Source organism: Ambystoma mexicanum, chromosome 1q (genome assembly GCF_040938575.1).
Source record: "Ambystoma mexicanum isolate Mex_15411 chromosome 1q, UKY_AmexF1_1, whole genome shotgun sequence".
Taxonomy (NCBI): Eukaryota; Metazoa; Chordata; class Amphibia; order Caudata; family Ambystomatidae; genus Ambystoma; species Ambystoma mexicanum.
Window position 1 is genome coordinate 597,310,358 of NC_090922.1, and position 27,935 is coordinate 597,338,292.

Genomic DNA, 27,935 nt, shown 5'->3' on the forward strand with positions numbered 1-27,935 from the left:
GTGACTCCCATCGTGTCACCAGTGTCCTTCTCCTGGCCACACCCAGGTGTTGCTGATGTGCATTGGCCACAATCTTACTGGACGCCCCCTGGCGCCTCAGCATGTCATACCAGATTCACCCCTCAGGCCCCCCCCTTTCACTCACAAACTTCTTCCCAAGAGTCTACCTTCTGTACTCAGACCTCCTATTGAGCTCTTTCTTACTCCTGTAATCTTAACCACAGGTCTAGGCCAGCAGAGAAAAGGTAATGTTAAGTCAGGACTTTCACCCCAAACCGATTACAAGACGCAGCAGCTGAGCACTAAGCACAATGTAAACATACCATTTCTTCTCACCATTCTTACTCTACAGACCATGTTGCGTTGGCGCTAGGCCTTGTTTAGTGGCACTGCTCAATGCCCTGTGGACTTGCTGACCCAAGTAAAGGGCTTGAGGGGGTACCTTTGCTCTGGCTGCCCCGTTCCACTTTCTCATCCCTTCCCAGGCTACATTGAAAGGGGAGCTGTGGTAGAGGAGCTGGTAGGCTTGCTGGAGTACGCCAATGAAGTCCCTGCTCCTGCAAACTGGTAGGCAATGGAGGCAGTGGCAGCGGCGACACTTCTGGAAACTGAGTTGATCTTTCACTGTTATTGTGAAAAGGGAAAAATAATGAGAGCAAATTCTGTGCACTCTGTATGTTTTTCTATCATGATTACCCCTTTAAAGAGAATGGGTCTGGGGAAAAACACTGGCATGATCACAGCTTGGTTAAAGTTGAAATGTGATGCCAGTTTTGGGGAAATGTTAGTGTTGATCCTAAGGATAGGACTGCATCGTTGAATTTAGTATAAGGCAAGATGTTAACTACTCAAAATATAGATCATAAGATACAATGTTCACAAAGCAGTATGAACAATCTAGAAAACACAAAATACCTATTTTAAAATGAAGACTAAACAGAACAGTTGAACATTAAAGTAAGTATACCGGGGATGCCTAAATTCGGAAGAGTTGTGAGACAAATGTGTTCAAAGTGGGCACTGCTAAGGTTAATCAAACTGAGTTCCATAATGCTCTGTACATTATTTGGTTCATGCCAGAACGCTCTTTGCACTATAGGGTATGTCAAGTCCACCCCATATGCTAGCAAGATCATCGTCTTGTGTGAAACCTGGTCAGAACCCTTGTAGATAATCTACTGCAATGATGCTATGGTATGTTAATTGAACTTATAAAGCACTCGTAGTCCCGAAGGCATCTTGGCTCTGAGACACACAGAAGGCTAGCTAGCATGTTGACCTAGAAGAGCAGAGTTTTCAACAGACGCCTACATTCCAGGTGATTCTGAGTGTGTCTTAGGGCAAGCAATAGCAAATTCCACAGCTTACCAGCTGCATTCAACAAAGCTTGGCCCCACCATCCTAGCAAGACAACACCTAGGGATCACAACTAGACAAGCATCTCCAGAATGTAGACCCAGGCTAGGAACATATTTATAAGTGTTAGTCCGCCCTCTGCTGATAGTAGACTTGATGGGCAAGGCAGAGAGCTTTAAACTCCACTTGCCTATGCACCGGGAGCCAATGAAGGGGCCGTAAGACCGGAGTAATAGGAATTCTGTAAGGTGAGTTGGTAGCCACCGGGCTTCTAAATTCTGCAACACCTGTAATCGATGAATAAGGCCAGCAGGCTGAGCCAAAAACAAGGTATAGCAGTAGTCTTCTCTGCTAAGGACTAATGAGGCCACGACCAGAGGATACAGAGGACTAGGAAGAAATGGTAAAACCTTACGCAATATCGTCCAATCGAAGTGACCAGCTTTGAAGATCGCACCAACATGGGCAGCCATGGAAAGAGTTGAAGACAGAGTTACCCCTAAATTCCTTGCCACGGTCACTGAAGCAGGAAAAATACCATGTGCAGAGGGCCAAAAAAGCGGGGTCCAAAGAGTGGGGTTTGGGGGGGAACCCACCACGAGAATCTCTGTTTTGTACCCATTCAACATCAGCCAGTTGTTGTTATCCATCCCCTCCCAACCCACGGCCACCAAGCACTGGCACAAACACAAAGACACTTCAGCTCTGCCAAGATCTAAGCGAACCAGGATCTAGGTGTCATCGGCATACGAGTAGCACCTGAGACTGAATGAGCAGACAAGATAAACAAGAGGCTGACTGTAGATGTTAAAAAGCAAGGGGGGGCAAGGTGAAGGCCTGTGAAACACTGCAGAATGAGAGGGAGAGAGAAAAGAAGAGAGAGAGAGAGATTGACACTTTCAGTCAGGGCCAGGCTGGACAGCAGGATAGGGTGGTCCACTGTGTCAAAGGCTGCCGAAATACCTAGCAGAATCAGGGCACACACTCCACCCTGCCATCCACCAACCTGGCCATGTCGTCAATGACAGACACCTGGCCACTCTCCGTGCCACGTCCCGGGCAAAAACCTGACTGAAAGGGATTGAGGAACCCAGAGTATTCCAAGAAGGAGCAGAGAAGAGGAGACATCTGTGCTACCAGCAGTTTCATGAAAACAGGCAGAAGAGAAATTGGACGATAGTTACCAAAAACAGACTGATCCAGTGACAGCTTCTTCAAAAGCAGGATAGCAATGGCCTGCATAAGTTTAGTTGGAATATAGCCAGAGTGGTATGAGAGATTGATGGCTTGAGCCACCCAGGTGATCATGTTCGGCATGATGTCTTTAAGAACATCTAATGGAACAGGGTCAGAAGGAGCGGCTGACTTAAGCTCCATAACAGATTTGCTCACAATTTCATTAGTGAACATAAGGAAGTCAGACCAGTTATGAGAGGGAGCCAATTTAACCTCACCCGAGTCCATATTAGTATCAACCCGATCAGCCACATAGATATTAGCGTGAACATTTTCAATGTTTGTAATAAAAAATTGGGCAAATGAATCACAGCGCAATTGTCTAGGGGTGACTGTAGGGATAAGATTAACAGTAGAAGACAGAGATTTGAGTATCACAAACAATTCTCAATGTTGATTCAACACGTTCTCAATTTTTGAGTAAAAAAGCCTGTTTGGCTTCAGCGATGACTGTGTGATAGGGGGTCATTACGAGTTTAGAGGTAGCCATGGTGCTAATAGCACCATGGCTGCCTCCAAACCCGTGTCCGGGTTCGTGGTGTCGGAATGGGGACTTACCAGGACATTCCGACCTTGGCAGACCCGGTAAGTCCCCATTCTGAATACCATTTCCCATTCCCATTCGAGCACCCGTAGGGCTCAATAGAAATGGGGAAGGAGCTAATAATGGGCCTGCAAATAGCGGGCCCATTATTTGCTCCTTGGTCCCTTAGCGACTCCCGCCGTAAGGAATAACTGGTAAAACCAGCCGCCCTTAGCGGGACCCGCTAAGGGACCTCGGAATGTGGCGGTAGGGGGTTAACGGCACCGGCATCCTTACTGGTGCCGTTAACCCCCTACCGCCGTACTCAGAATGAGGCCCATGGTCTTTATTAAGCTGGCGATATACCACCTCTGCAGCCATCCCATATGTCAGGCGCCATTTACGTTCTGCCTGTCTCACCCTTAGGCGGATCACTTTAAGTTTCTCAGAAAACCAAGGTTCCGATCGGCGCCTGCAAAATTGAACATGCTTAGAGGGTTCAACAACATCAGCAGTACACCTCAACAATTCCGCCAAAGAAGCTAAGCTAACCTTAGTGCTAGTAGTCCATTCTTCTTGAACAACAGACAGAGGGCGTTCCGATGAGCGGAGCGCCGATTGCACCACATAGCTGAGAAGCCATGGAGGTACAGGAAGCCCCAGAGCATGAAGCACTAAATGCTGGTCGGACCAGATCACCGGTTCCACAGATAGGTCAAGTGTGTTACCTAACACATGAATAGGCTCTACCAAAACCTGATCCCAACCCAAACCAATTAAAGCCTCAATTTGGACACAATCGGAGCACATGGGAGATTAAACTTGATGTTAAAGTCTCCTAAAGCAATCAGGTGAGAGTACTGTGCTACCAGGCCCAGAAAAGGGTTAAGAAACACTGCATAGGAGCCAGGTGTCCTGAATACAATAACGAAATGCATAGAGCATGTAGCAGACACAGCCAGACAGACCAGTAAAGCTTCCATCTTTACATCATGGACTAACGGAATGCGCGAGAGTTCAAAACTAGATCTAAAAACGATTGCAACCCCTCCACCCGGAGGGGACGATATCCGATCCAGGTGGCTTAATTTATAATCCCGCGAGGGCACCTGCACCAGCACGGGAGCACAGACTTCTGTAAGCCAGGCCTCAGTGAGGCACACCAAATCAGGGGACTTTTTATTTAACACATCATTAAAATCCACTGCATGGGCTTCCAAAGAGCGTGTTTTAGATAAAATCACTTTAATAAGTGATCCTTTCCCCCTCTTACAAGCAGAGTGATTTTATGAAATGGCTTGCCAATTAGCATGACAAACGGTGTTTCCCTACGGGTGAGCCTGACATCCGACACCACGCCATGCCATGCCCGTCTGCAGCCCGGCGAGCACAGACAGGCTTGCTTTTTGTGCGCCTTTGGGGCTCTCTCTGCGTTGTCATGTTTTCTGGCACATTTAAGCAGTGCCAAGATCACGTGACCGCAACAAGCAGAAAGTGAAGGCAGACTCTGCACAACGGGACGTGAGCGTCCAAAAATTGCAATAAAAATATACCCACCATTAGAACACATACACTCTGGGCCATTTTTGGGAAAGGGAGGAGCGCACAGTAAAATAATGCGCATAAAGACCTTAAAACAAATCTTTCCTTATTAAAAAGCGAACAGAGCAGTCAAACAAGAGCTGTGTGGTGTCACGTGACCCTGCGCGCGCGCAGGGACGTGACGCCGGAAAGAATAAAGGAATCACCGGAACTGGCGGATCAGCGCCAGTCCGGGTTTAAACATGCAAGCCATGAGTCGAGTGTTTCATTGCGCGCAGCTGCTCCCGCGCGGCGCCCTGAACAAGCCTGCCCCCGCGCTTCGGCAGAGGCCCCAGCAACACAAGGGGGCCCAGACATCCAACATCACAAGCTGCCTCCCTGGGCGTCCCATTATGGTCCAAAGCATTTCAGATGATGGCATCCATCTTCAGGGCGGATTCTTGATTGTGCCACTTTCCTATCCGCCCAGGCTGAGCTTCCTGTTGGTGGGCAGCCCATCTCACTACAATCCCTACTTTGACATTAAAATTGGAAAATGACACAGTCAAGAAAGGTCCCTGAAGATGGATGTAAACATACGAAATTCATTGGACCATAAGTGTGTCTGCCATTAAACATGTTGTTCATCCCCAAAAAATCGAAGGGAATTGCGAGTGTTTATGAGATAGAACATCTTATAAGTCTACTCGCAGTAGATTACCCACAAGAGTTCTGGCCAGGTTTCTGCCAAGCGGATCTTGTCAGCACATTCTGAAGACTGGTGAGGCAGCCATTATTGATGGGAAGGCCTTAGGCCTAAGAGTGGGACAGTGGATAACACCCTGTTTAGGAAGAAGTTTGTTTAATAAAAGCACAGACAGTGGGGAGTGAGTTGTGAATGAGCATATACCTGTAGCTGTAGTTGCAGTGCAATGTAAGTGTAAATTACTGTTTGTGATTGTTGGTATGCTTCTGAATTGTGGTGCTTACGGGGTGTGGTAGAGTGCAGCTCACAGTCTTTTACACAGTTCATTCGGCTTTCAATGGCTGCTTCCTAATTCTCATCTTCTCTTTCTACTCTGGTCCCTCTCCACAGCAGTCTCTGCAGGTCTCTCCACAATGTGCGGTGGCCACGGCACTTTCCTCCGGGAGTCCTGCGGCTGTCGATGCGATGAAGGATGGGAGGGCGACGACTGCTCCCGCCGCAGCTGCCCCAACAACTGCACTGGCCATGGACGGTGCGTGGATGGTCGTTGTGTCTGCGATGAACCCTACGCGGGTGAGGACTGTGGGGAGCTGCTGTGTCCCAAAGGCTGCAATGGGAATGGGGTCTGCATTGACGGCCGGTGCCAGTGTCTGGAAGGCTTCACCGGGGAGGACTGCAGTGAGAAGAGATGCCCTGGCGACTGTGGCGGCAACGGCTACTGCGACGGCGGCGAGTGCTTCTGCGAAGAGGGCTTCACGGGCATCGACTGCTCTGCAAGTAAGAGGCACTGGCCAACCTGACAGCCTTGTCCCAATCTGTGCTTATAACAACCTCTCTCCTGTAACAATTTAGAAATGGTATGTCCAGTTGAGGGGTGTTGCTAGGTCTGGAAAAGATGTTAATGCCGGGACTGTCGGGACTCGGAGCTAACTAGCCTTTTGGTTGTAGTCCCTGAGCTTCTATCCAGGGCTACAACCAAAAGATGCCCCCCCCCACCCCAGCAACGCAGTCTAATCAGCAAGGTGTGTGGGTGATGGACAAGACACATGCAGTTTAGTGAAGTTTTCTCTGTACTGCGGAAAAATGTTTAGGGGAAATGCCTTGCTATATCTGAGTGTGTGTGCTCAGCTTTTTAGTAGCATGATATGCAGGACATGCAGCCCATGTACATATGAATCTACTCTAACCAAAGGTGCGCGTGTGCGTGCACATGTGTCTGTGCGTGTGTGTCTGTGTATCCATCTTTTTGTAGCTTAGACATGACCATGAACACATAAGGGGTTCATGCCAGGAGACTCTAGGGCCACTGAAGATGGCCAAATACTTTAAACATCAAGCGGAAGCTCACACAACAAACCAATGAAAGACGGCCTGCAAAGACACACCCGGAACTCATTCATGATATCTTTGGTTGCTCTTTGGGTAGCTTGGGCCAATCTCAAGGCTTCCTCTGACAGAGCTGCTCAGACAGCACAACGATGGGCTAGTCACACAAAAATCTATGCAGTTTAAATAATTCAAAAAGAAAAGTCCCCACGGAGCTCATACAAGGGAAAGAAAATGTATTAACCAAGAATGGTAAGAAACGCGTAGAACTGCGAGAAAGGGGAAAAACAAAAGTGGAACAAAATGCATAGAGCTCTAGAGTACCACAAACGGGTCATTAGGGGGAGTCCTGAGGGTCCACTGAAGCAGCTGAGTGCCTCGTGTTTCTCCACACAGGCATGTTGCACTGGGAGAAAAGTCAGCACAGTTGGAACTGCTGCACCTTCTGTCGCTCAGTTCAGATGCTGGGAGATGATATCCCAGAAACCTCCAAAATGATCGAATATAAATGACTGCGTGATTTGGCTGAAAAGTTCGACCAGATCATGCATTCGGTGCTAGAGGGTGTCCCCCGAACCCTTAGTCACTATATTGTGAGCAGGGGTTGCGGGGGTATTCCCCGGAGCAGATCCCCAAAAAAAAAAAAGGAGAGCTGCGGGGGTGTCCCTCACATCTTTGCTCACTATATTGTGAGCAGGGGTTTGCGGGTGATTCTCCCGCAGCCATCCCCAAAAATCACGGAAGTGAAAGGGAACAGGCGTTGCAGAGACACTGCAAACCAGCGGCTGCTAGGTAAGTATGGGGGTGCGGGTGTGGTGGGAGGGTGTGGGGTGGGGGCAGGGGCCATGTTGGAAATGTTCAGGAGAGAAAAGACCGAAGGTTATTTCAGAAAAATAATCTTCAGTCTTTACTCCCTCAAACATTTGGATCTCAGGCTTTTAACGCCGATCCGATATCCCATATGCCAGAGTTGTCCAACTCCAGTCCTCAAGGTGCGGAAACATGCCAGATTCTCAGAATACCCCTCATTACTATTCATGAGATAAAATTGCATATAATAATTCTAAATGCATGCATATTTTTTCTCATGAATATTAATGAGGTATATGTTATGTTATGTTGCATTTATATAGCGCCTTATGTACCATTGGTATGATCTCAAGGCGCTGGTAGGTTGAACGTCCTCGGGAACCGAAGTTCAAGTCAGTAGAGAGAAAGCCATAAGGTGCGTGTGAGCAATGACATGTGTGCAGCAGGTGTGGCATTTGTGTGATAGCTGCTTCTTACCGGTAGGTGTGGTGGTTGGGAGATCAGGAGTATGTGTTCGTTCTGGCAGGTTGTTATCCAGACAGATTTTGGCTGCGTTAGGCCTGAGGAGAACACCTAGGCCGGAGGGTGTGTAACCAGCTGTGTTTAGTTAGGATGATGGGGAGTATGAGGCAAGTGATGGTATGAGAACAGCCATACCGAATGGTGTCATAGTACCGCCGTGTTCTAGTTGAGTGGTGGTGTCAGGAAGAGAGAAAGCGTGGAGATGAGATAGTTCCATGCATTCCAACCGTTCAGTGTAGACTGACCATTCCATGCATTCCGACCGTTATACCCACTTCACCCGTTTCGTCTACACACTTCATTCGTTTCATCCACTCCACCCGTTCCACCCACTCCACCCGTTCCACCCAGATAATCCGCTCCATCCATATACATCCCGGTTCCAACCACATACTTCACCCGTTCCATCCACATACTTCACCTGTTCCATTCACATACTTCACCCGTTCCATCCACATACTTCACCTGTTCCATTCACCCACTTCCCCCGATTCCATCCATCCACATACTTCACCTGTTCCGTCCATATACTTCACCCGTTCGATCAATATACTTCACCCGTTCCATACACCCATTTTCTACGTTTCATCTACCTACTTCACCCGTTAATTCCACATACTTCATCTGTTCCATTCACCCATTTCCCTCGATTCCATCCACCCATTTCACCCGATCTGTCTACAAACTTCATCCTTTCGTTCCACCCAGTTCATCAGTTCCACCCAGTTCATCTGTTCCACTCAGTTCCAACCCCATACTTCGTTCATTCCAAGCATATACTTCACTTGTTCCATCCACTTCACCCGGTAGATCAACATACTTCACCCGTTCCATCCACATACTTCACCTGTTCCATTCACCCACTTCCCCCGATTCCATCCATCCACATACTTCACCTGTTCCGTCCATATACTTCACCCGTTCGTTCGATCGATAGACTTCACCCGTTCCATACACCCACTTTCTACGTTTTATCTACCTACTTCACCCGTTAATTCCACATACTTCATCTGTTCCATTCACCCATTTCCCTCGATTCCATCCACCCATTTCACCCGATCTGTCTACAAACTTCATCCTTTTGTTCCACCCAGTTCATCCGTTCCACCCAGTTCATCTGTTCCACTCAGTTCCAACCCCATACTTCGTTCATTCCAAGCATATACTTCACTTGTTCCATCCACTTCACCCGTTAGATCAACATACTTCACTCGTTCGATTGACATATTTCACCCGTTCCATCCACATATTTACCCGTTCCATTCAACATACTTGACCCTTTCCATCCACATACATCACCCCAGTTCCTTCAACCTACACCATCCGTTCCATCCATATGTATCACCCATTCCTTCAACCTACACCACCCGTTTCATCCATATGTATCACCTGTTCCTTCAACCTACACCACCCGTTCCATCCATATGTATCACCCGTTCCTTCAACCTACATCACCCGTTCCTCCATATGTATTACCCGTTCCTTCAACCTACATCACCAGTTCCATCCATATTTATCACCTGTTCGCTCCACACTCTACACCCACTCCACACACTACATCCGTTCCATTTAACATACTAGAGCCGTTCCTTCCACCTACATCACCCGTTCCTTCTACCAACATCACCCATTCTGTCACATACATCATCCGCCTGCTACACACTCTATGACCGCTCAGACCCTACATCCATTACGCACCCTACATCTGCTCAACACCCTACCTCTGGTCAACACCCTACCTCCGCTCCACACTATCATCCATTCCACACCCTACATCCATATTACACCCTACATCCATATTACACCCTACATCCGTTCTATGCTCTAGAGACTTATGGACCTTACTGTGGCGACCTTCAGTGCCAACAGCCATTGCACTTTGCCCAAGATAGCCTTTCCTCCGACGGTGACGCCAGGCATGACACTGTGTTGAACCAGGATCCCAGGAACAGCGCGTCTGGCAATGGAGTCAAGCAGGACTTTGCATAATTCACAGACAATGCCAGCCGGACGGTCCTTGCCGTGTGGTCGATGGCAATGTCCTTTGACCTGGCACAGATGAGCCAGTCATCCAGGTAAAGGTACACGTGGATCCCTTGCAGTTGTAGATGGCCACAACCAGTGCCAAGCACTTGGTGAAGACTCTGGGCTCTGACCAATCAGAAGAGAAGAGCCTTTAACTGGTAATGCTTCCCTTGGACAAACGCTGGAAACCTTCGATGTCCTTTGTGTACGGGGGACATGGAAATGTGTCTAGATCCAACGACAGAAAATCCCCCTCCTCTAGCTGGCCGAGCACCGATCGGTGGAGATGGTCTCCCACATGCTGACGAAGTTCACTAGCCTCCCTCCCACAAGAGTACATTGGTGAGGGCCCAATGTCCTGGCCGGTTAAATTTTGCTTGGAACCTCCTGACAGAAGTTGGTGGCTTTGAGCCGGCCAACGGCAAACCCGGTTGCCCATCTGGTGGAAACCTGTGTACGTAATGTCCAGTGCCACCGTGATGGAGTGGTCTGACGCCACCTCATCTTCCTGGAGGATCTCCAAAGCCTCAATCCACTAGTAATCGGAGGAGGAATGAACTCCAGGAGCAGAGTCATTTTGTGCCAAAGCTCCCAGTCGTATCTGGCTACGATTGCCAAGGCATTTGCATCTTTCAACTTAGCCGAGTAGATTACTGTACTACCCATGGAATCCAATTTCTTCGCCTCGTTGTCCCGGGGTACAGATGAAGATGATGAACTTAATGACTTCTTCCTGGCGGCCGCTGAGACCAGAGTCTGGCAACGGTTGAGACCCGGGCGCAGACTCTTTGCTGGAGCTGAAGCAGAGTTCTTCAGCAACGTCAGCCCCTCCTCCCAGATATCATCCAGGAGCGGTATCAAGAGGATAGTCTTCCTCTTCGCCTCCTGGTGTTGGTACAGGAAGCCCTCCTCCTCCGGAGTGAGCTTAAAAAAGCTCTGACGCCTGGGCAATCATAGAATGAAAAGATCCCACCTCGCCTGGTGGAGAGGCTCTCAGCGGCAGGTGATGCAGAGTTCCTAGCCCTGTGTCAACGTCTGTATCCATTGTCGTGTCCGTCACTTTCGGAGGGTGGGGGGGGGGCGGGGGTTCAGCGATGGTTGGAATGGAGGCGTAGGGCATCTCCTCTTTTTCGCTGGTGGCTGCCCCGATGTCAACGGTGGAGCTGTCAGCGCTCTCTGCTGAATCTCCGGGACCAGTGTGTGGAGTGTTGAGAGGATGTCATGTGACAAATCCCTAGGAGGCACTTTGGGAACAGGGCCGCTGTGCCCAGCGCCCATGTCGTCGGTATCATCAGCGTGAATCTCAGACGTTTCCATCGTAGTCACCGTGGATGGTGTGTGGAAAGAATCCCATCCTCAGATGAAGAAATGTCCATGCCCTGGAATTTTCACCCTCCACCCCCTCTTCGGGTCCTGATGGGGTCGGTCTCTGGCTGAGGTCCGGCATCCTCTTCTCCGGGGTCTTTCTATAGACTTCAACGAAGACTCTCTCCTGGCCAGGGTTCAGCCCCTGTTGCCTTCCTAAAAACCTGTCTGGATTCCAGCCCTCAAGGCCTAGAGTTTTCCAACCCTGCCATATACAGTCCTGTAAGCATGACCACAATAAAGTGCCGTAAAGTTCACGATGTTGAAGGAAAGATCGGGAACATCCATGCATGAATGTCCTCGTAGGTCTGCAATGTAGTTATGAACGTCAATGCTCTTGCTCTACCAGCAGGTACAGGCTTTGATGCTCAACCCTGGTGGGATTGTATGCAGCTGAACAGACCTATTTGGCGTAAGGAAGCTACTGCATGTTTATGGCTTCTAACTCCTCCAGGACCCAACAGCTATCAGGTGGGCAGAGTTCCAAGCAGAACGACAGGACACCACAGAAAGCCTGAGACTCCTCTGGGCCCTGGATTTAGTCAGAATAAAGTCGTTATCCAGGGAAGAACCAGAATTAAGATAGCCATGGTTTTGGGCAGTCAAAATAACTCTCACCGCTTTCCCTGATTTGAAAATAACAGAGGGCTTTGTTCTGAAACAAAATCGGTGTCCTCCTTTACTCTGTGTCCCTTTTACCTGAAATGGGCGGGTGCGGTGGCAAGGCATCACATGCTGGGAATTTAACCAGCAGCATGACCTGCCCCTTTCCAGAGCAGTCAGTTCAGCACTTGCCCTAATTTATACTTGAATTATCTAATTAACATCTGGATATTTTGTCAAATCTTGGCCCAGGTGCCACATTCCAAGCAGAGCTTTCCAAAGCAAGCCTATCAATCTATGAAAGGTTCTACTCAGCTCAGCCTCAGACAAAGTAGCCCAACAAGAGCCGGGCAGTAGTGGTAAATCAAGCAGTAGTTGTATAATACCGCTCAATTTATGGTTCACCTAATTCAGAGGTGGACTCAGCCATTATTTGATGATGGAAGGGAATTAAAAAAGTCCACCATTGGTATCTCTAAAATACCAGCATAGATGGTGTTTTTTTGAGAAATACAGTTGAAAGAAAACATCACCTCATTCAGAGCTGGAAATCCAACTCAACTCCTCCCAAAGGCAAAGGGAGGGGTTAACGAGATCATTAATGGTAAAAAGTCAAAACAGGCTGCCAAGTGTCTGCACAGCCAACCTGTGTCTGCATAGCCAACCCAGACATGTAGGAACCATGAAATAAGTCTTGCAGTTACAACACATGGGAATGGGTGTGCCCCCAGAACCAGAAACCTATGCCTCATACTGTCAAGAATGCATAGGCTATGCACCATGACACACCAGCACCAATCTTCAGGTCAAACAAGCATGCATATATGCAGCATATCCACACTATACTAATCTATTCTAAATTTCGGGGTCAACCCCTGTAAATCTATATATAGAAGGCTTGGAGATTCTCAGCTTAACATTTACTTTTCAGAAATGTTCCACCCTGCGCATTTTCCTTTTCGACCGTCGACCTGGCCCTTTAAGCATCTTCTCCGATGACGCCTCGGTGGCTGCATTCTGAGGGATCAAGGCCAACAACCAAACCTTGATTTTAGGAGACTGTGATCTAGGGTTTGAGGATCTTTCCCCCTATCAGGCCTAGGCCTCAAAGTGTCAGTACTAGGCAGAACTCACAATAAGGGTCACAAGGTAACTCTCCCGGGTGCCTCATGGTCTGGCCCTCGTGCAATATTTCTCACCATTCCTTGCTAAGGATTACAGAACAAATGTGACCCTCTTCTCATTCCCTCCAGAAAACACAGTATGTTGCCTTGGGAGAGAGAACTACCATTGCTCAATACCCTGCCTCCTAATTTCGACTAGGATTCGAACATACACCAATTAATAAAATACTTTAACAAGAACACCAGTAACTTAGTCAATGAAGTAGGCTCACTAAAATGGAAATCCCTGAAGAAAATGCAGTAAAACAATGACTTGCTCTCCTGATCTTAGAAGCCTAAAAGTAGAAGTTACATGGTCTGGATGTCATTGATGTGAAAATCTGACACTTGCACTGAACCGAACACTTAAACATACTCGTAAATGGTATAGGATAACCATTGTGAAAGTGAAGAAGAAACATTTTGCAAATCAAATGGACTCAGCTAATAATGTTCCTAAAATCTTTTCATATTTTGGCTAAACTGGATCATCCCTATCACCTTAATAACCCAGCCAGCAGAAAATAAACTATTGGGTGAATTTCAATGTAGTTTCAGACGAAACTGTAGCACCAAACTGACCTTGATAGACGGAATAGATGGCCTACTTCACATTTTAGATAAAGGTTGCGATGGAATTCTCATGCTTCTGGATCTTTCTGCAGCTTTTGACACCCTCGACCAACGGCCCTGCTTTCATGTTTGGTCGAGGTGGCTGGGTTATCTTACAGGGCGGTGGAATGGATCAGAGGCTTCGTGAATGATGGGATCAGCAGAGTCTATTTGGGTACCCACCAATCAAAGGCCTTTCATCTTAAACGTAGTGTTCCTCAAGGTGCACTCTCATCTCCCCTTCTCTTTCATGTATAACTTAAACCTCCTCATGACTTGTTATTAGATCGCAGTGTAGAATCTCGAAACTACACTGATGATTCTCAGCTACTTTTTAACCTCCAAGGCCCGCCTACACAAGTCTTAGAGAAGATTCACCTTATTTTTGACCTAATTGAAAGATGGACGAAAAAGAACTGCCTTTGCTTGAAACCTGCTAAGACAGAAGCTCAACCTCTCTCAAAGAGAACCACCCTGACAACAATGACGGCCCCCTTAAGAACTTGAACACTCCAGGGAATATCTTGGAGGTGCAGGATATTAATTATAAACCTTTAACTCTAAGTTGACCCTGGCCAAACATGCAACATCGCATGACAGCTCATGCCCCTCTGGCGTGTACAGTCCTTTCCTATGACAGTATTATATAGGACTTTTTGCCCAAGCTATCATTAGTTCAAGAGTTGACTATTGCAGTCAGTTATTCCTAGGAGCATCCATACTCGTAAGTAGCTGTCTTCAGGTCTTGCTTAATTGCCTTACCAGGATCATTACTAATACTCCCAGGCAACATCATATCACCATGAAACCTAGATTGGCTACATTTTGGATCGAGAGCCAAGTTTAAAGTGTTGACCCTAGTCCATAAATCCATCTATGGGAACGTGTCTTGCTTCCTGAAACATTGTTTCAAAACATATACACCAAAGAAGTCTTTATGATCTCTAGGCAAACTTTTGATCAATGTTCTTAGGGTAAAACACGCTTGCTCTATTGGACACTCTCATACGGTCCAAGCAGGTACTTTATAGAATTCCCTCCCAGAAGAGATGCACCATCTCAAAACCTTCTAACCTTCCGATGGAAGTTGAAGACCTGTCCATTTTGTCCAGACGCCATTGAGGTTTTCAGTGGCCCCATCTTTTTTTCTGCTAGAATCTGATGGCCTTGCACCAGTGCAAGTGCGCTTAAATACCCCTTTGATTCAGTAACCTCTTATAAATGACTAAATAAAATAAAATATTACCTTAACAGCCCCAGGTGCTGCGAATCTCCTGCACATGAGCCAAAAGATCCAATGAAGTTGACGCACACCACAGGGCCAACACGCAAGGTCAATGATTGTTGTAACAACACGTGAGGGAGCACCACACACAAGCTGGACTGAGAGTAAGAAAGTACAGTTTCCTCGCAGACGAAAGGCTGGGGACTGACCTTCGTAACTAGGTACACACTCTCATCCTGATACCTCGTGGACCTGCCACTGACTGCGTCATCACACTACGACATGGGCAGTAGAACACTTAACTGCATCAATTCTTGGTAACATGGTAAAACCAATATTCCCTCAGGGGGTTTGTGGAGACACGTATGTCCAGAAAGTTAAGGTATCAAGGTAAGTACACGCAGTCACCATCCGGTCAGCCCCCACCCCCCAGAATGAATTCCCTTGACCTCAGTCTGCCTGAACATCAAATTCTATACAACAGTCACCCCATCGTATGGGTGAACTAGTGACTCCTCAGCTCAAAGAACACAACAGTAGAAATGTCACTAGTGCCTTCCAGTAGTCTCAAGGGATTTGATACAAATCTAAGGAAGCAGATGCATTGATGCATGCAGGAAGGAATTACATCATTGGGTAGTAGTTAGAGACATTAAGATCCCTCCAGACAACAGACAACCCTTCTTTGAATCTTATTGTGGGTCACTGTGTCAGAAGTGTAATAAGTTGCCATAGAGTAGGGAAATGGAGACCATAATGAATGCATGACATATAGACATGCATACCAACATAAGGGCACGGCCCTGGCAAGGCCGCAAAGTGAACATTAGCGCGATTCCTGCCAAAGCATGCCATGAAGATCAACTCATGCCACTATGTCGCACTGGCCAGTTGTACCACGCCGCAGGAAAAGATACTGTCGTCTCAGAAAGTAACAAACCATATCTATTCCTCTACAAGCCAGCACATGCCTATTTTATCCCCTCCCCAGCCCAACACCTCAGTACAGACAATACAATTCCTTGTGACACATCTCACCCCATCCTAGCCCAGCTCCAGAGTACACACAGCCTTATTCCCTCTGGCTGGTCATTCGCACATCCGTGGCCCCTAGCCCGAAACCCCTAATGTTACCAAACCGTCCCAATGATCCCTCACCTTTATGTTACTTTGAGAAATCCCTGGAAGAAGGGAGTATGAGGGCACCCGCCCAGGCAGGATGGTGCCCTGCCCTGGCCTCTGCGAAGCCAAAGATGATGGTTTGTTGTTGGTGTTGGCAATCACACCTGATTTAAGGCCAACGTACACTCCATGTGCTCCACTGTATTGGAGAGACCCCTCAATGACCGGACCATGGTGACTCCAGTCTCTAGAAAGAAAGGTAATGGCTGCTGCGTTGTCAGCATCTAGGTGTTGGAGTCACCTGTAGTACTGCATAACTCATTTGCCAGCATACGGGCAAGGGTCTTCTTGGTCCTTGTCAGCAGCTCAGCTTGCCTTGTCACCACTTGTCCCTGTTCCTCTTGCTGCCACCCCATCTCATGCTGGCACCCCAGGATATTATTCAGCCTCAATATATGGGGATCCACTGGCCCTGGAGATACAGACTCCCAAAGAAGGATGCAAAGAATTAAATGTGTGCTTCTTGGCAGTGGCAGAAGCTCCCACGGTGGAGGGAGCAGTGGCTGTAGTGGTGGTCGCAACAGTGGAGGGAACAGTGGCTGTAGTGGTGGTTGCAATGGTAGAGGAAGCAGCGGCTGTAGTGGTGGTCGCAACAGTGGAGGGAGCAGTCGCTTTGGTGGTGGTGGCAGCTGATGTAGGAGTGATTAAGGAAGTGATGATAGTGGTTGTGGCGGAACACTTGTTAGCGGGTGCACAGTCACAATGTCTTAGTCTACATTTCCTTGATTGAGTGGCCCACATTAAGAAGTAAGGAGGTACTAAAACCAATGTTAGAATTACACTCATGCACCTCTTTAAAAAAAGTCAGAGTGCATGTGAGTCACAGGAATTATGTACAGAGAAACGCCCCAATTGGATTTGTGGGTAAAAGGAACTTCTTACATTTTTTCACAATGTCATGATGGAGCTCAGGCCTAATTCACACACAAGGCCTCCACAGGAACAGCATAGGGGAAAGCCAAGAACCTCTGCATTTTATGTTGCCTCTAACCAGGTGTGACGAATCAACATCTGGGGAATGAATATCGGTTTCTAAACCATCACTTAGCCCCCCCCAGCTCTAGTACACCAGATGGGATCCAAACAGATTGGAAACACAAGCAAATTATAAACCACCTGGTCCAATTTTGGTAACGTGGGTGGAACAGCAGGCTTATCTCCAAAAGGTTGTGGATTGTTGGTTAGTTGCAACACAGCGAAAATACTATTATTACCCAATGATAGAAGGGCCTTTCCAGTCAAGTTTGTATAAAAATATCTACTTAATTATTATCACAACATACAGTTCTAGCAACACTACGAAAAACAACCCACCCTGTAAAGGAATGTGGAGGACAGACAGTTTGGAAGAAGGAAAAGGGATGCACTCCGGATACTGACAGGAGGTTAGTCGGTATAGCAAATAATCACAACAGTTCAAGGATACTTGGTTTCAGCACAAAGGGAGCAATGGGTCATAAAATATTTCTAGGGGCTTTCAGAGAAGGACTAGGGAGACAGTACCACAATCTACCTTGTGCTTGTAGGTGTTCTTGGTGTTCGACATGGTCAAGTCAGTTTCAGGGTGATTTGCAGCTTCTGCAACAGAGTTCAAGACGGGAGACAGCTTCAGGTATCAGGCGGCAGGAATTTTGGCAAGTAAAGCTGGATGGACAACTGCAGGCTGCCCTACTGAGCAGCTCATGATCAGGAATCATTGCCTCAGTGCTAGTTGGCAGTTCTGAAGCAATGGTCGTGGTGTCTCAGAAGTCTTTAAGCGACAGCAGCGTGACAACAGTCAACGTTGGAGTCGGTTGCAGCTAGAGAGGCTCGACTGGCTCAAAAATGTCCTTTATGGCAGACATTAGAAGATGCTTGTCAATGCACTTCTCCTGGCTTCTTCACTGGGCTCATGTCGTGTTTTAAGGTGGACATCCCAAAGCTGAGGAGAGTGTTGCAGGCAGCTGCCTTGTCCTGGGTTTGTTTCAGAGACTCTCTGGCACTTCACAACTGGCAAGCTTGCTTGCAGAGCTTAGTGCTGGCTGGGGACCGGTTTTGAAGCTGATGCAGGGTTTTCTGGATTCAGTATCTCCCTCTGTTACCTGGGAGATGTTTAGGGGAGGGATCTTGCTTTCCACTTGTAGGTCCAGGCCTTCCTTCACTGGTGCTAGATATAAGGCAGACTGTACCTTCTGCCAGGGTCCAATGCTGAGTTCTTCTTTCTCCTTCTGGTGAAGCTTTCAGATGCTATGTCAAATGAGGGGCTTGGCCCTCCTTTAAAGACGAACACACCACAGGGATTGATGTAGGCTAAACCTATCTCAATTAACCAATCCTGGGTCTCCACCAACAATCTCCTATAAGTGTGAGGTCATAAGTAGAGTGCTTTCCAACAGGAATGGTAAAGGGGTGAAAACATGCAAATCTACATCCCACCATCTTCCTGTATGATGTGGATCAAAGGGTCGCTCTGGTTAATGGAGTTCTCTGTGGTTCCTGATTAAAGCGGCAGGTCTCCCTTGAAGCTATGGCAAGACCACCCTTTCTGGCTCCATCAAACCACATACTTGTACCTTCTGAATGGGATCCCCCTGCAAGGATGACTATTGTAAACACACATTTCACTGTCAATCAGTACTGAGGGTGGGAGCTGGCTGCAGGTTGATACAGTTCATATGAGAGGGTGTTGGGGTTTCCTGTCTCTTTGTTAGCCTCTGCAGCCAGGCCCCATGTGGACCTGTTTGAATTAAACTCTGATTAGTATGCAAATGCTGCCACCAGGTTCAACAAAAGGACAGTGTGGATCCATGGAGCCTTTTTTAGTTAATTAGGCTGGCCATGGTAGGGGGGAGGTTTGGCCCTCTCCCTTCCGGAGATGCATTGGGCCTCATTCCGAGTATGGCGGTAAGGGATAGCGGCCACCGGTAACGAGACCGGTGGCGGTGATCCCTTACCGCCATACTCCGAGTTCCTTTTGCGCCCTCGCCCTTAACGCCTGCTTTGAGCGTTACCGTTATTTGCATCTTCCCCATGGGGGCTCATTTGAGAATGGGGAAGAGCCTTGGTGAATGGGGAATTACCGCCCCGCCAACCTTGGAATGGGGCGGTAAATCCGCCATCCACCAAGGCGCTGCCGGCCCGGGTACGGCGTCAACCAAGGCGTTAATAGCGCCATTGGTTATCGCCGTACTCGGAAGAGGCCCATTGCGTACTCCACCTGTAAGATCCCAACTAAATGTGACAGGGGGGAATGTGCTGTAGGCTGTGTCCAGCCAGAGTACATGGTCTATGCACATGCTGTGCGGTGAGCATAGGAACATTTGTGCAGATTAGCCTCACACATTTTCCAGAGGTTGATCTACTATCATTCAATTTCATTTCAAAATTTCAACAAAAAAAAAAGCCCAGGCGAGCGCACACCTACCGTGCGGATGGTCGAATTCCTCACACCAGAAAACCTCCTTTTCTAAAAATGTATTCAATCCATAAAGTATTACGGGGGCAATACTCAAGATATACAACTTAATGACTCCTTCAATAGAATATCTTCCATGTTACATATGAAGGACTTCATTAAGAGGGATTTTCTGAATATGTTTGGCTAGATTGATTTGCACAGCTTTTCTTTACCCAAGTGAGAACTCACATAAATACAAGAAGTTAGCAACAACCTCAAAAGGGATACCATTTAACTTCCAAACAAATTTGGATTCCCGACACTTACTGACACCCACCTTCATTATTTTTGTTTTATTCATATTGACTACAAGACCTTTCTCATTTGAGAATACTTCAGTAAAGCATCAAGGCTACGTTGAAGACCTACTGCTGTCCTATCCGTAATCACGGTATTATCTGCATACGATAGCCACAGGAGTATTAATTCTTGGTGGACTGTTAAGTGGATTCTCTGTAGTTGTACATAGATCAGGTACATAAAGATTATATAACAATGGGGCAATTACGCAGCCTTGTTTTACCCCGTGAACATATTCCAGCGGATAATAAACCATCCTTATTATGTTTTACCATAACAGAGATATTAGAGTACAATTGCATAGTAAAATAAAATCCAGGGTCTAAACCCCATACTTCCAATCTATCCCACAGCTTCTTTCTCATTACCGAATCAAATGCTTTTGAAAAATCATCAAAAATAGATACAATGTTGTCCTTTACCTAACAATGTGTTTCTAATAAAATGTACAATAATAGGATTACGAAATCCAGCCTGCCGAGTTTAGGAGTTTCCTTTCAATAGCATTCACTTTCAATTATATGCAAGAGGCAAAGATTTTTTATATGGAATCCGACAGCGCCAATAGGCGATAATTTCCACGGTTTGATCATTCGCCCTTTTTAAACAAGGCTACTGATATTGCTTATAACCAGCTAGATGGTATCATCCAGGTATCAATCATTTTCCTAAATAAAATCAATAGGAGAGCAGCCCAAATTTCTAGTCTACTTTTATACAGCACATTAGCAATCCCATCTGGACCAACCACCAGTGAGGCCTTCAATTTATTGATGAGTTCTTCAATATCATCCAATGTTAAACCAAACTATGCAGGCAACTCACTTGGAGTAAGAGGCCTGTTGATATCAGCTTTACTCTTAGTCTCTACTTCACCACCTGAATCGCAATACGATGTGCCCACATACTTTGTCCATTCCTCTCTGTTATTACAATAATCTCTCTTGTATCATCCAGCATTGCATGTTTTCCAAAGTAATGCCAGAATTTACGGCATCTCTGTTTCTCAGAGCAAGATATACAATACGCCAGTGAGCACTCCTTAAAGATATTTTGTGTTGTTTAACCCAGTTGTAATATTTAGTCCTAAAATTAGAAACTATGTTTAATTTCTCCACTAACGAGAAGTGACGGGTTTGTACCTTCCTAATCTGCCTAGACAGTTTCTCTCTCTTTTGCACAATAATAATCGCATGTAGCGACAACACTCTATTCCCTACAGCAACTACTGATTACACAGTCATCAGCATAGTAACATAACCATTCTCAATTGCTTTCCAAATGTCCTTTACAATGCTATCCGCATCAAAGTCTGCATAGCGATCCACTAAATTGCGAGTAAGGTCCCAAATTAAGTTCTGATTAAATCTTTCAACCTTTTAATTATTCCATAATAATCTATTCCCATGCCTGTTACACAGCACATCCACACCCATACATCTTTTTTTCCAAAGATTTTCCCCGCTGAATCGAAAATCGCAGGGCTATATGATCACTACGGTTGTTACGTATCAGTTCGAGGTCATTGACATCATTCCTAAATTGCTAGATATTGCTACATGAACAATTCGAGATTTCACAGCCCCAGTAGTCCAGGTATATTCCATCCCAAATGCAGTATATTAGCTATTCGAAAGATAATGCATACCATAACCAAACAACACATCATTCCATTTGCAGCCTGTCTGAATTTGTTCTTTTTCATAAGAGCCTGTAGATGTGAGGGAAGGGACAAAGATAGCAATACGGTCTCCTACTACCACATACTCTTTCCCTGGGTGCTGAAGGGTACATTTGGTAAGATGTATATCAGCATGCCACATTACATCAGGCACTCTCCCCTTCTCCAAAGGGGCATAAACATTAACCAAAAACATCTGAATAGGACTTTCCACATTATAGAAGGCAATAACTGCAACAAGAAGTGATGTATGATTGAATCCCTGAAACTCACTTATAGAATGTGAATTCTTTATTAATAATTAACCCTACGCTAGGTCTACCTCTCCTTTCTTTTCAAGCAAATCTCTGAACCTTGCTGTATCCATGAATTTCTCTTAACCAGGTCTCCTGGAGTACAAATAAATCAGATTCTAGCATAATCTTAACACCATCACTATGCTTCAAAAAGGAAAACATTCCCCTAGCATTCCATAGGTTATGATCACTGGTTCCGATACTTGCTCCATAGACCCCTAATCACTGCAAGGAGGTAAATGTCTCTGCTCCTTAAACTTAATGTGTTTGACGAGTCTAGAGGACCATCCTAACTACAGAGCTCTGAGCTGGTCTCGGCAATGCCCCAGCAGGGTTTTGACCGGTTTCTCCAACATCAGGGTCAATATGTAAGTAACAATCAGAGTATTAATTCCAACAGTACCCTCCACATCCAGCAGGCTCGCCCTTTTACATCTACTTCTAATCCCTTTATGGATCTTTTTCTTAATGTGTCTCTGACTCCCAATAGTGTTTTCCTTTACAGAACCTTGTTGGATATCTGGTGAGTGTGTGATCACCACCTCTTCCTCAGAGACATTCATCCCATCAGATTGAATAGAAACACCCACCAGGTCTTCATTCAATCTTTCAGCCTCATTATTCAAAGTACCCTCCATAAGAGGTATGTGATGCTGGAAATGCATCGGAGGGACAGGGCCTCCGTATCCTTGTCCTTTACTGCTTTTTATCGTGTGTTCTGTCATGTTTTCCGCACAGGAGTTCATGTAGGACTGCTGGCGGTGCATCTCTCTTTCTTTTGGTTTGGTGAACAGACCCGTGGGATACCCTTATGGCACCCATGGGTGGTGATACAACCCTGTGCCCCTAGAGTATGTTTTTGGGCACCTGTGGGTGGCCCGCAGAGCAGAGCAGGGTGTGGCTGAATTTGACAGGTGCGCGGAGTATCCTCCATTTTGGGATACCCCGGCCCTGCCATTGGGATCAGTTGATTCCTGATGGAAAACAAGATGGCATCGGTGGCCTCTTGCTTTCTATTACCCATTACCTTGTTTTCCCAAAGTCCTGGGAAGCCCTGACTCTGTCCCTTCCCCCTGACTGGCTGTTGGGTGGAAGTGCCATATATGGTGTTGTTGTGAAGGCCCGGCCAGACTAGCTGGAGCCTTCCCGGTGATGCATGTTGTGGGTACCTCCTGTGGGTGGGACCTGGGTGAATAGAGTGTGTGACGAATATGCATTCTGTATTGTGGGTGTCTAGTATATGGTGGTTGACACAATGACTGAGACAACCCTGCCCGAAACCGGTATGAATGCTGCTTGGAGTGTTGAATGGCTCGGTACTTGTCCCAATACACATAACTTGTTGTGAGTGTCTGGAGAGAAGTGAATGGCCTGAATACCTCATGTGCCTGATTGGCTGCCTGCCTGGATGAATGCCCGTAGTCGTGATTGGATGCTTGAGTGTGACCCAGCGGAATGAATGGGAGATCAACAGTATATCTGGGGACCTCTCACTGCTAGGAATTGTGTTCAGAAGCTGAAGTCCACTACGACGAGTAACTGGAGTAACTGACGCTTGACCTTGAAACCCCCGCTGGACGAGAAGGAGTGCTGTGGCTCTCCCTCGCAATCTGAAGGCTGCTGTGTTTCCAAGGACTGACCCAGAGAGGACCTGGTAAGGCGCCCTCTTCCCGAGCTATGAGGGACCATCGTGCACAGCTGATCTTTGCCAACGCTCCCTGGTAGACAGACCTTCGACAGGCTGCCGACCCGATACGGGGACTGCTGCGGAACTCCAAGGAAAAGCACCCGGACTGTTGTCCGCCACTGTCGACGAACGCCGTGCTCTCGTTTGCCTAAGAACTTCAATTCTTAGGACGCTCTTGTCTGCATCGGATCCGCTTGTCTCCCACTGGGGAAGGCCCGACCGTCGACGCGCCGAGGAGCATCCACCGGTGGGTTTCCCGCCACCTACAGACCGCAGAGACGCCGACGACTCGACGCCCTTGCTGGGCCACAGTTCTTCATCATCTCTTTGCAGTCCAGAACTATCGTCACCGAGGTGCCCCGCACGCCTCTTCCTTGCAGGACGCTGACGCTCTGTCATCGATGAGCACCGCTAGAAACGAAGCTGTCACTTCCCTGCCGTAGTTCACCCTGTTCACCGTCGGACGTTCGACGACCCGTGACTCCCGCCTTAAAGGGAGGGCACTCAAGAAGGGCCGTCGATTCCCCGTCACCGAACGGCAAGTTCCCCGACACCTCTCGACGATCCGTGACTCCCACCTGAAAGGGAGGCACTCAAGAAGGATCGGTCGGTGCATCGTCGGAGAACTCTACTCCACCAGGTACATTGAGGGGGTAAAACCTTAATAGGAAGAAGTGAGACTATTGAACATATGGACTGGGCTTGTGTGATATATCTTATTTTACAGGTTGCCCAGGTGGGGGGATCTCCACACAGAACTGTGTCTAGAGGTAGAGGCCAGTGTTCTGCCTACTGTTTCAACCAACCAGCGTTCTTTCCTCTCTCTATTGTTGGTTTCCTCGTTATTAATCTGTGTGACATTTTAACCGTACAGTTGATGCACTTAAATGAGATTCGATAACAGTAGTGGTACCACTCTAGACGTGTATAAATTTATCATTATTGACTTCCAAGTACAAAGTGCGTTATTGTGATTGTGTACATACCTTTGAATATTAGTTATATAAAGACTGTGTTTTCAGTAATACAGCGTGTGGACATTCCTTTGTGGGGGTTCGGGGACTACACTGTACTTAAGAACCAGCCTGCATCACCTCCTGAGAAGCTAGGCCTTGATTGCTCGACAACGTACCAATAATAGAGAATCTTGGCTGGGGTCCTCTGTGCCTCTCCTCTACCATATAGAGAGCGGAAGTACAGACACCCCCTACCAGTCTTTACAAGATGTAGGATCATCTTCCCATGAACCGTTTTCAAGGACAATATCCACAATATTGGCTGCGACTTACATAATTTTGTTTTTCTGACATAGACATACATAAGATAAATAGACCTTCAAAATCCTTAAGACCTCACATGTGTCAGAACAACCAGTTTCAGATGCAGTATCACAACAAGCCAGACTACTATCACCGCCTTCCTCTCTAAGTTCCTTGGCAAATTTGACCAAGTCTGGTGATTTCGAAAGGTTAACATCCAATCCTTTTCTTATTGCATCTTCTTGTAAACAAGTAGGAGTGGAATGCATATTTCCAATTGATTCTCTTTGCATTTCAATACATACATTTTACTAATGAGTTATTATCCACAAGGGAAGAAGAGATACCTGTAAAGATGGTATCTGTTGATTCACTGCCACCATTGCTGGAGGCTGTTCATTCAACACAACCAGTGATTGTATTCGTTGATTCTCCACAGCCGTCTGGATAATACAATAAGGTCTTCCGTAGCTGGACAATTAGTGATGTCACTTGCAGAATCACCCACAATGTTAGTGCTCCTAATCCCAAAGTACTCAGTAGTCTTAGTATTGTCCACCAAAGAAACACCCATAGACCCAGCCACTATGATTGGCCCAGCACTTTAGTTTACTTCAGAGGAAATGGTTTCAATTGCAGCTTGTACAGATTTCATTTTGTAATCACCTCTTTTATAAGGTGCCTTAGCCACACGGTTCAATCTCCCTGTCCTATGCAGGGAGTGCGCTTTGGTTTCCCAGGCATGTTGGTAACCATTTGTGGAAGCGTAACACAAAGGAGCAGGCACGATGACTTAATGCATAGCAAGCAACAGCTACAGGAAGTTTCCCAGATGAATGTTAACTCAAAGGAGGTGGAGTTGGTCAACCAACATCACAGGCTCAGACTCTTTAACCCATCTTCACCTTGCTGCTGATTCCAAAATGCTGCACAACGGCACTTGCCAGCGCTTAGCTAGCACTTGCTAGCACACGAGTTTTGATCTCCAGGTTCCTCCTCCAGTAATGGAAATTGTAGACACCTTGTCACACAGGTAACTCCGCTGCAGAACTGCACTTGTAGTGGGCTGGGAACACACACACAGATATGTGTATTCACACAAGTATGGGTGTCTGTGTAATGTTCGCTATTCAGCGCAATGGACAGGTCACATGGACACATCCTCCCCAAACACACACCCCCAGGGGTGTTGCTAGGTCCGGAAAAGACCCGGGGCTACGCTACTGTCGGAAATGTCGAGACTTGGGCCTAGCTAGCCTTTTGGTTGTAGCTCCTGAGATTCTATCCGGGGCTACAACCAAAAGACCAGGGGCTATAGCACACACCCTATCCCTCCCTCTCTCGATCTGTGTTTGCCTTTTCGATATTAATAGCTGAGCAGGCTCTCATTTCATTCTACCTAACTATTCTTTTAGTTTATTTGTCTACCTTTGATAGCACATGGCATCGCTTGTGGGCATATGTCTCCGATCGCAGGCACTTGTGTTTATGGGTTCATGTTTCCCTTTCAGCACCATGGACAGGGCACATTCACGCAGGCAGGCTGGCTCAGATGCGTGATGTCTGAAATGCTTTCCATCTGTGGGGATGGACACTATTTTTATTTTAAACATCGTTTAGATCTTGTTTGCTTTCATTTGGGCCCCATTCTTCCAGGTGGTAAAAGGAAAGTTGTGCAAGTAACATCGGCAGCACCACCAAGGACAGGGATCGCAGCATGAAGCCCACTCATAAAATCATTTCCCCAACTTGGGCGTCTTGATTAAGGATCTCCGACCATCAACTTGCTCCGGATTCTGCCCGTTTTCTATTCGATTTTATTAAGTGTATTTTTTCCTGATTTCCAGTTTGTCCAAATGCTCCTGTATTTTTTAACACATATCATTCCTTTTCCTCTCTGTTTGACCCCTTTCTTTCCTAGAGGGGGCAAGTGGAACAAGACCCTATTTTTCAATGTTTGGGGGCATAATTGTCCCATGGAAGCCCTGCAGCTTCAGGGACAGACAAAGGCATTGACATGCGGCCATTTTGTGATGCCTGTTGCATTTGCAGTTAGATCACACCGTTGATGCATGAGGGGACAGCGGGCAAATGACTGAGGCTGAATGAACACCCCCTACAAATATTTGCATGACACTTGCGGAGATCCAAATCAGACCCTCCGACCCACCACAATCTCCCATGTGCCCCCTTTTCTCCCCACAACGCTCCATAGTCTCGCTCCTTTCAGCCAATACACCATGTATAATATATATATATGTATATATATATATTCTGTTTCCAGCCCAAGGGCTCAGGAATTAGAAACAAGGTATAACATGTCTCTCTGCCCTACAGAGGCCTGCCAGGCTCCTGTAGGACAAGTTACAAGGTCCTGTGGCGATGGCAACAACCTGCCCTCCCTTGCAGGGCCCTAATTGTGCACCCCTGGGTGACCATGAACTTCCCCGGGTGTATCTCATAATCTATTCTAAAAGCTTGTGGGACATCAAACCAGCCAGAAATTCAGGCCATCCGTTGTAAATTGGGAGAGGTTGGGGTTTTTAGCATGTGTTGTGTGAAGTTAGAAGACCATCACCTGTTATTCTCCTCTGAAGCATAGATGTGTTGTGAAATCAGATGAATAGTGTATCTACAGTACAGCATAATCCCAGGAACTTCTCAATGAATCATTGAGTAAGCAATCATTTTATGAGTCTCTACTGGTAGGAGTGTGTTAGTGCTGCTTCAGCACTCATAACAAATATCTCACAATTCCATGATATCCTTTCATCACAGTTTCGTTGACGTTGGAGTGAGTAAATACTAGGCTTCTTCAGCTGGTGTCTAGTTGTTGTTCACCTCACAGAGATCCGACCTATCATAACTCCTCTACTCGTCTTCTTCTTCTTCTTCTTCTTCTTCTTCTTCTTCTTCTTCTTCTTCTTCTTCTTCTTCTTCTTCTTCTTCTTCTCTTCTTCTTCTTCTTCTTCTTCTTCTTCTTCTTCTTCTTCTTCTTCTTCTTCTTCTTCTTCCCTAGCTTCAGGAAGCAACAGAGCACTTTACAATCATAGGGGGAAGAACTCAGGAAAGCTATCAAAACCAGGCTCTTTGTGTGAAAT

General features: G+C 46.8%; 1 protein-coding gene across 4 annotated transcripts in view; it reads left to right on the plus strand.

Moving 5' to 3' along the window:
- TNN (tenascin N) overlaps nt 1-27,935 on the plus strand; it is a 235,065-nt gene that overhangs the window by 50,326 nt on the left and 156,804 nt on the right. For 2 of the 4 annotated variants that reach the window (XM_069641134.1, XM_069641132.1), the window contains exon 3: nt 5,733-6,119. In XM_069641134.1, the coding sequence (XP_069497235.1) occupies nt 5,733-6,119 (387 nt within the window). The remainder of the gene's footprint in view (nt 1-5,732; nt 6,120-27,935) is intronic. The other 2 variants (XM_069641135.1, XM_069641133.1) reach the window with 1 other exon arrangement.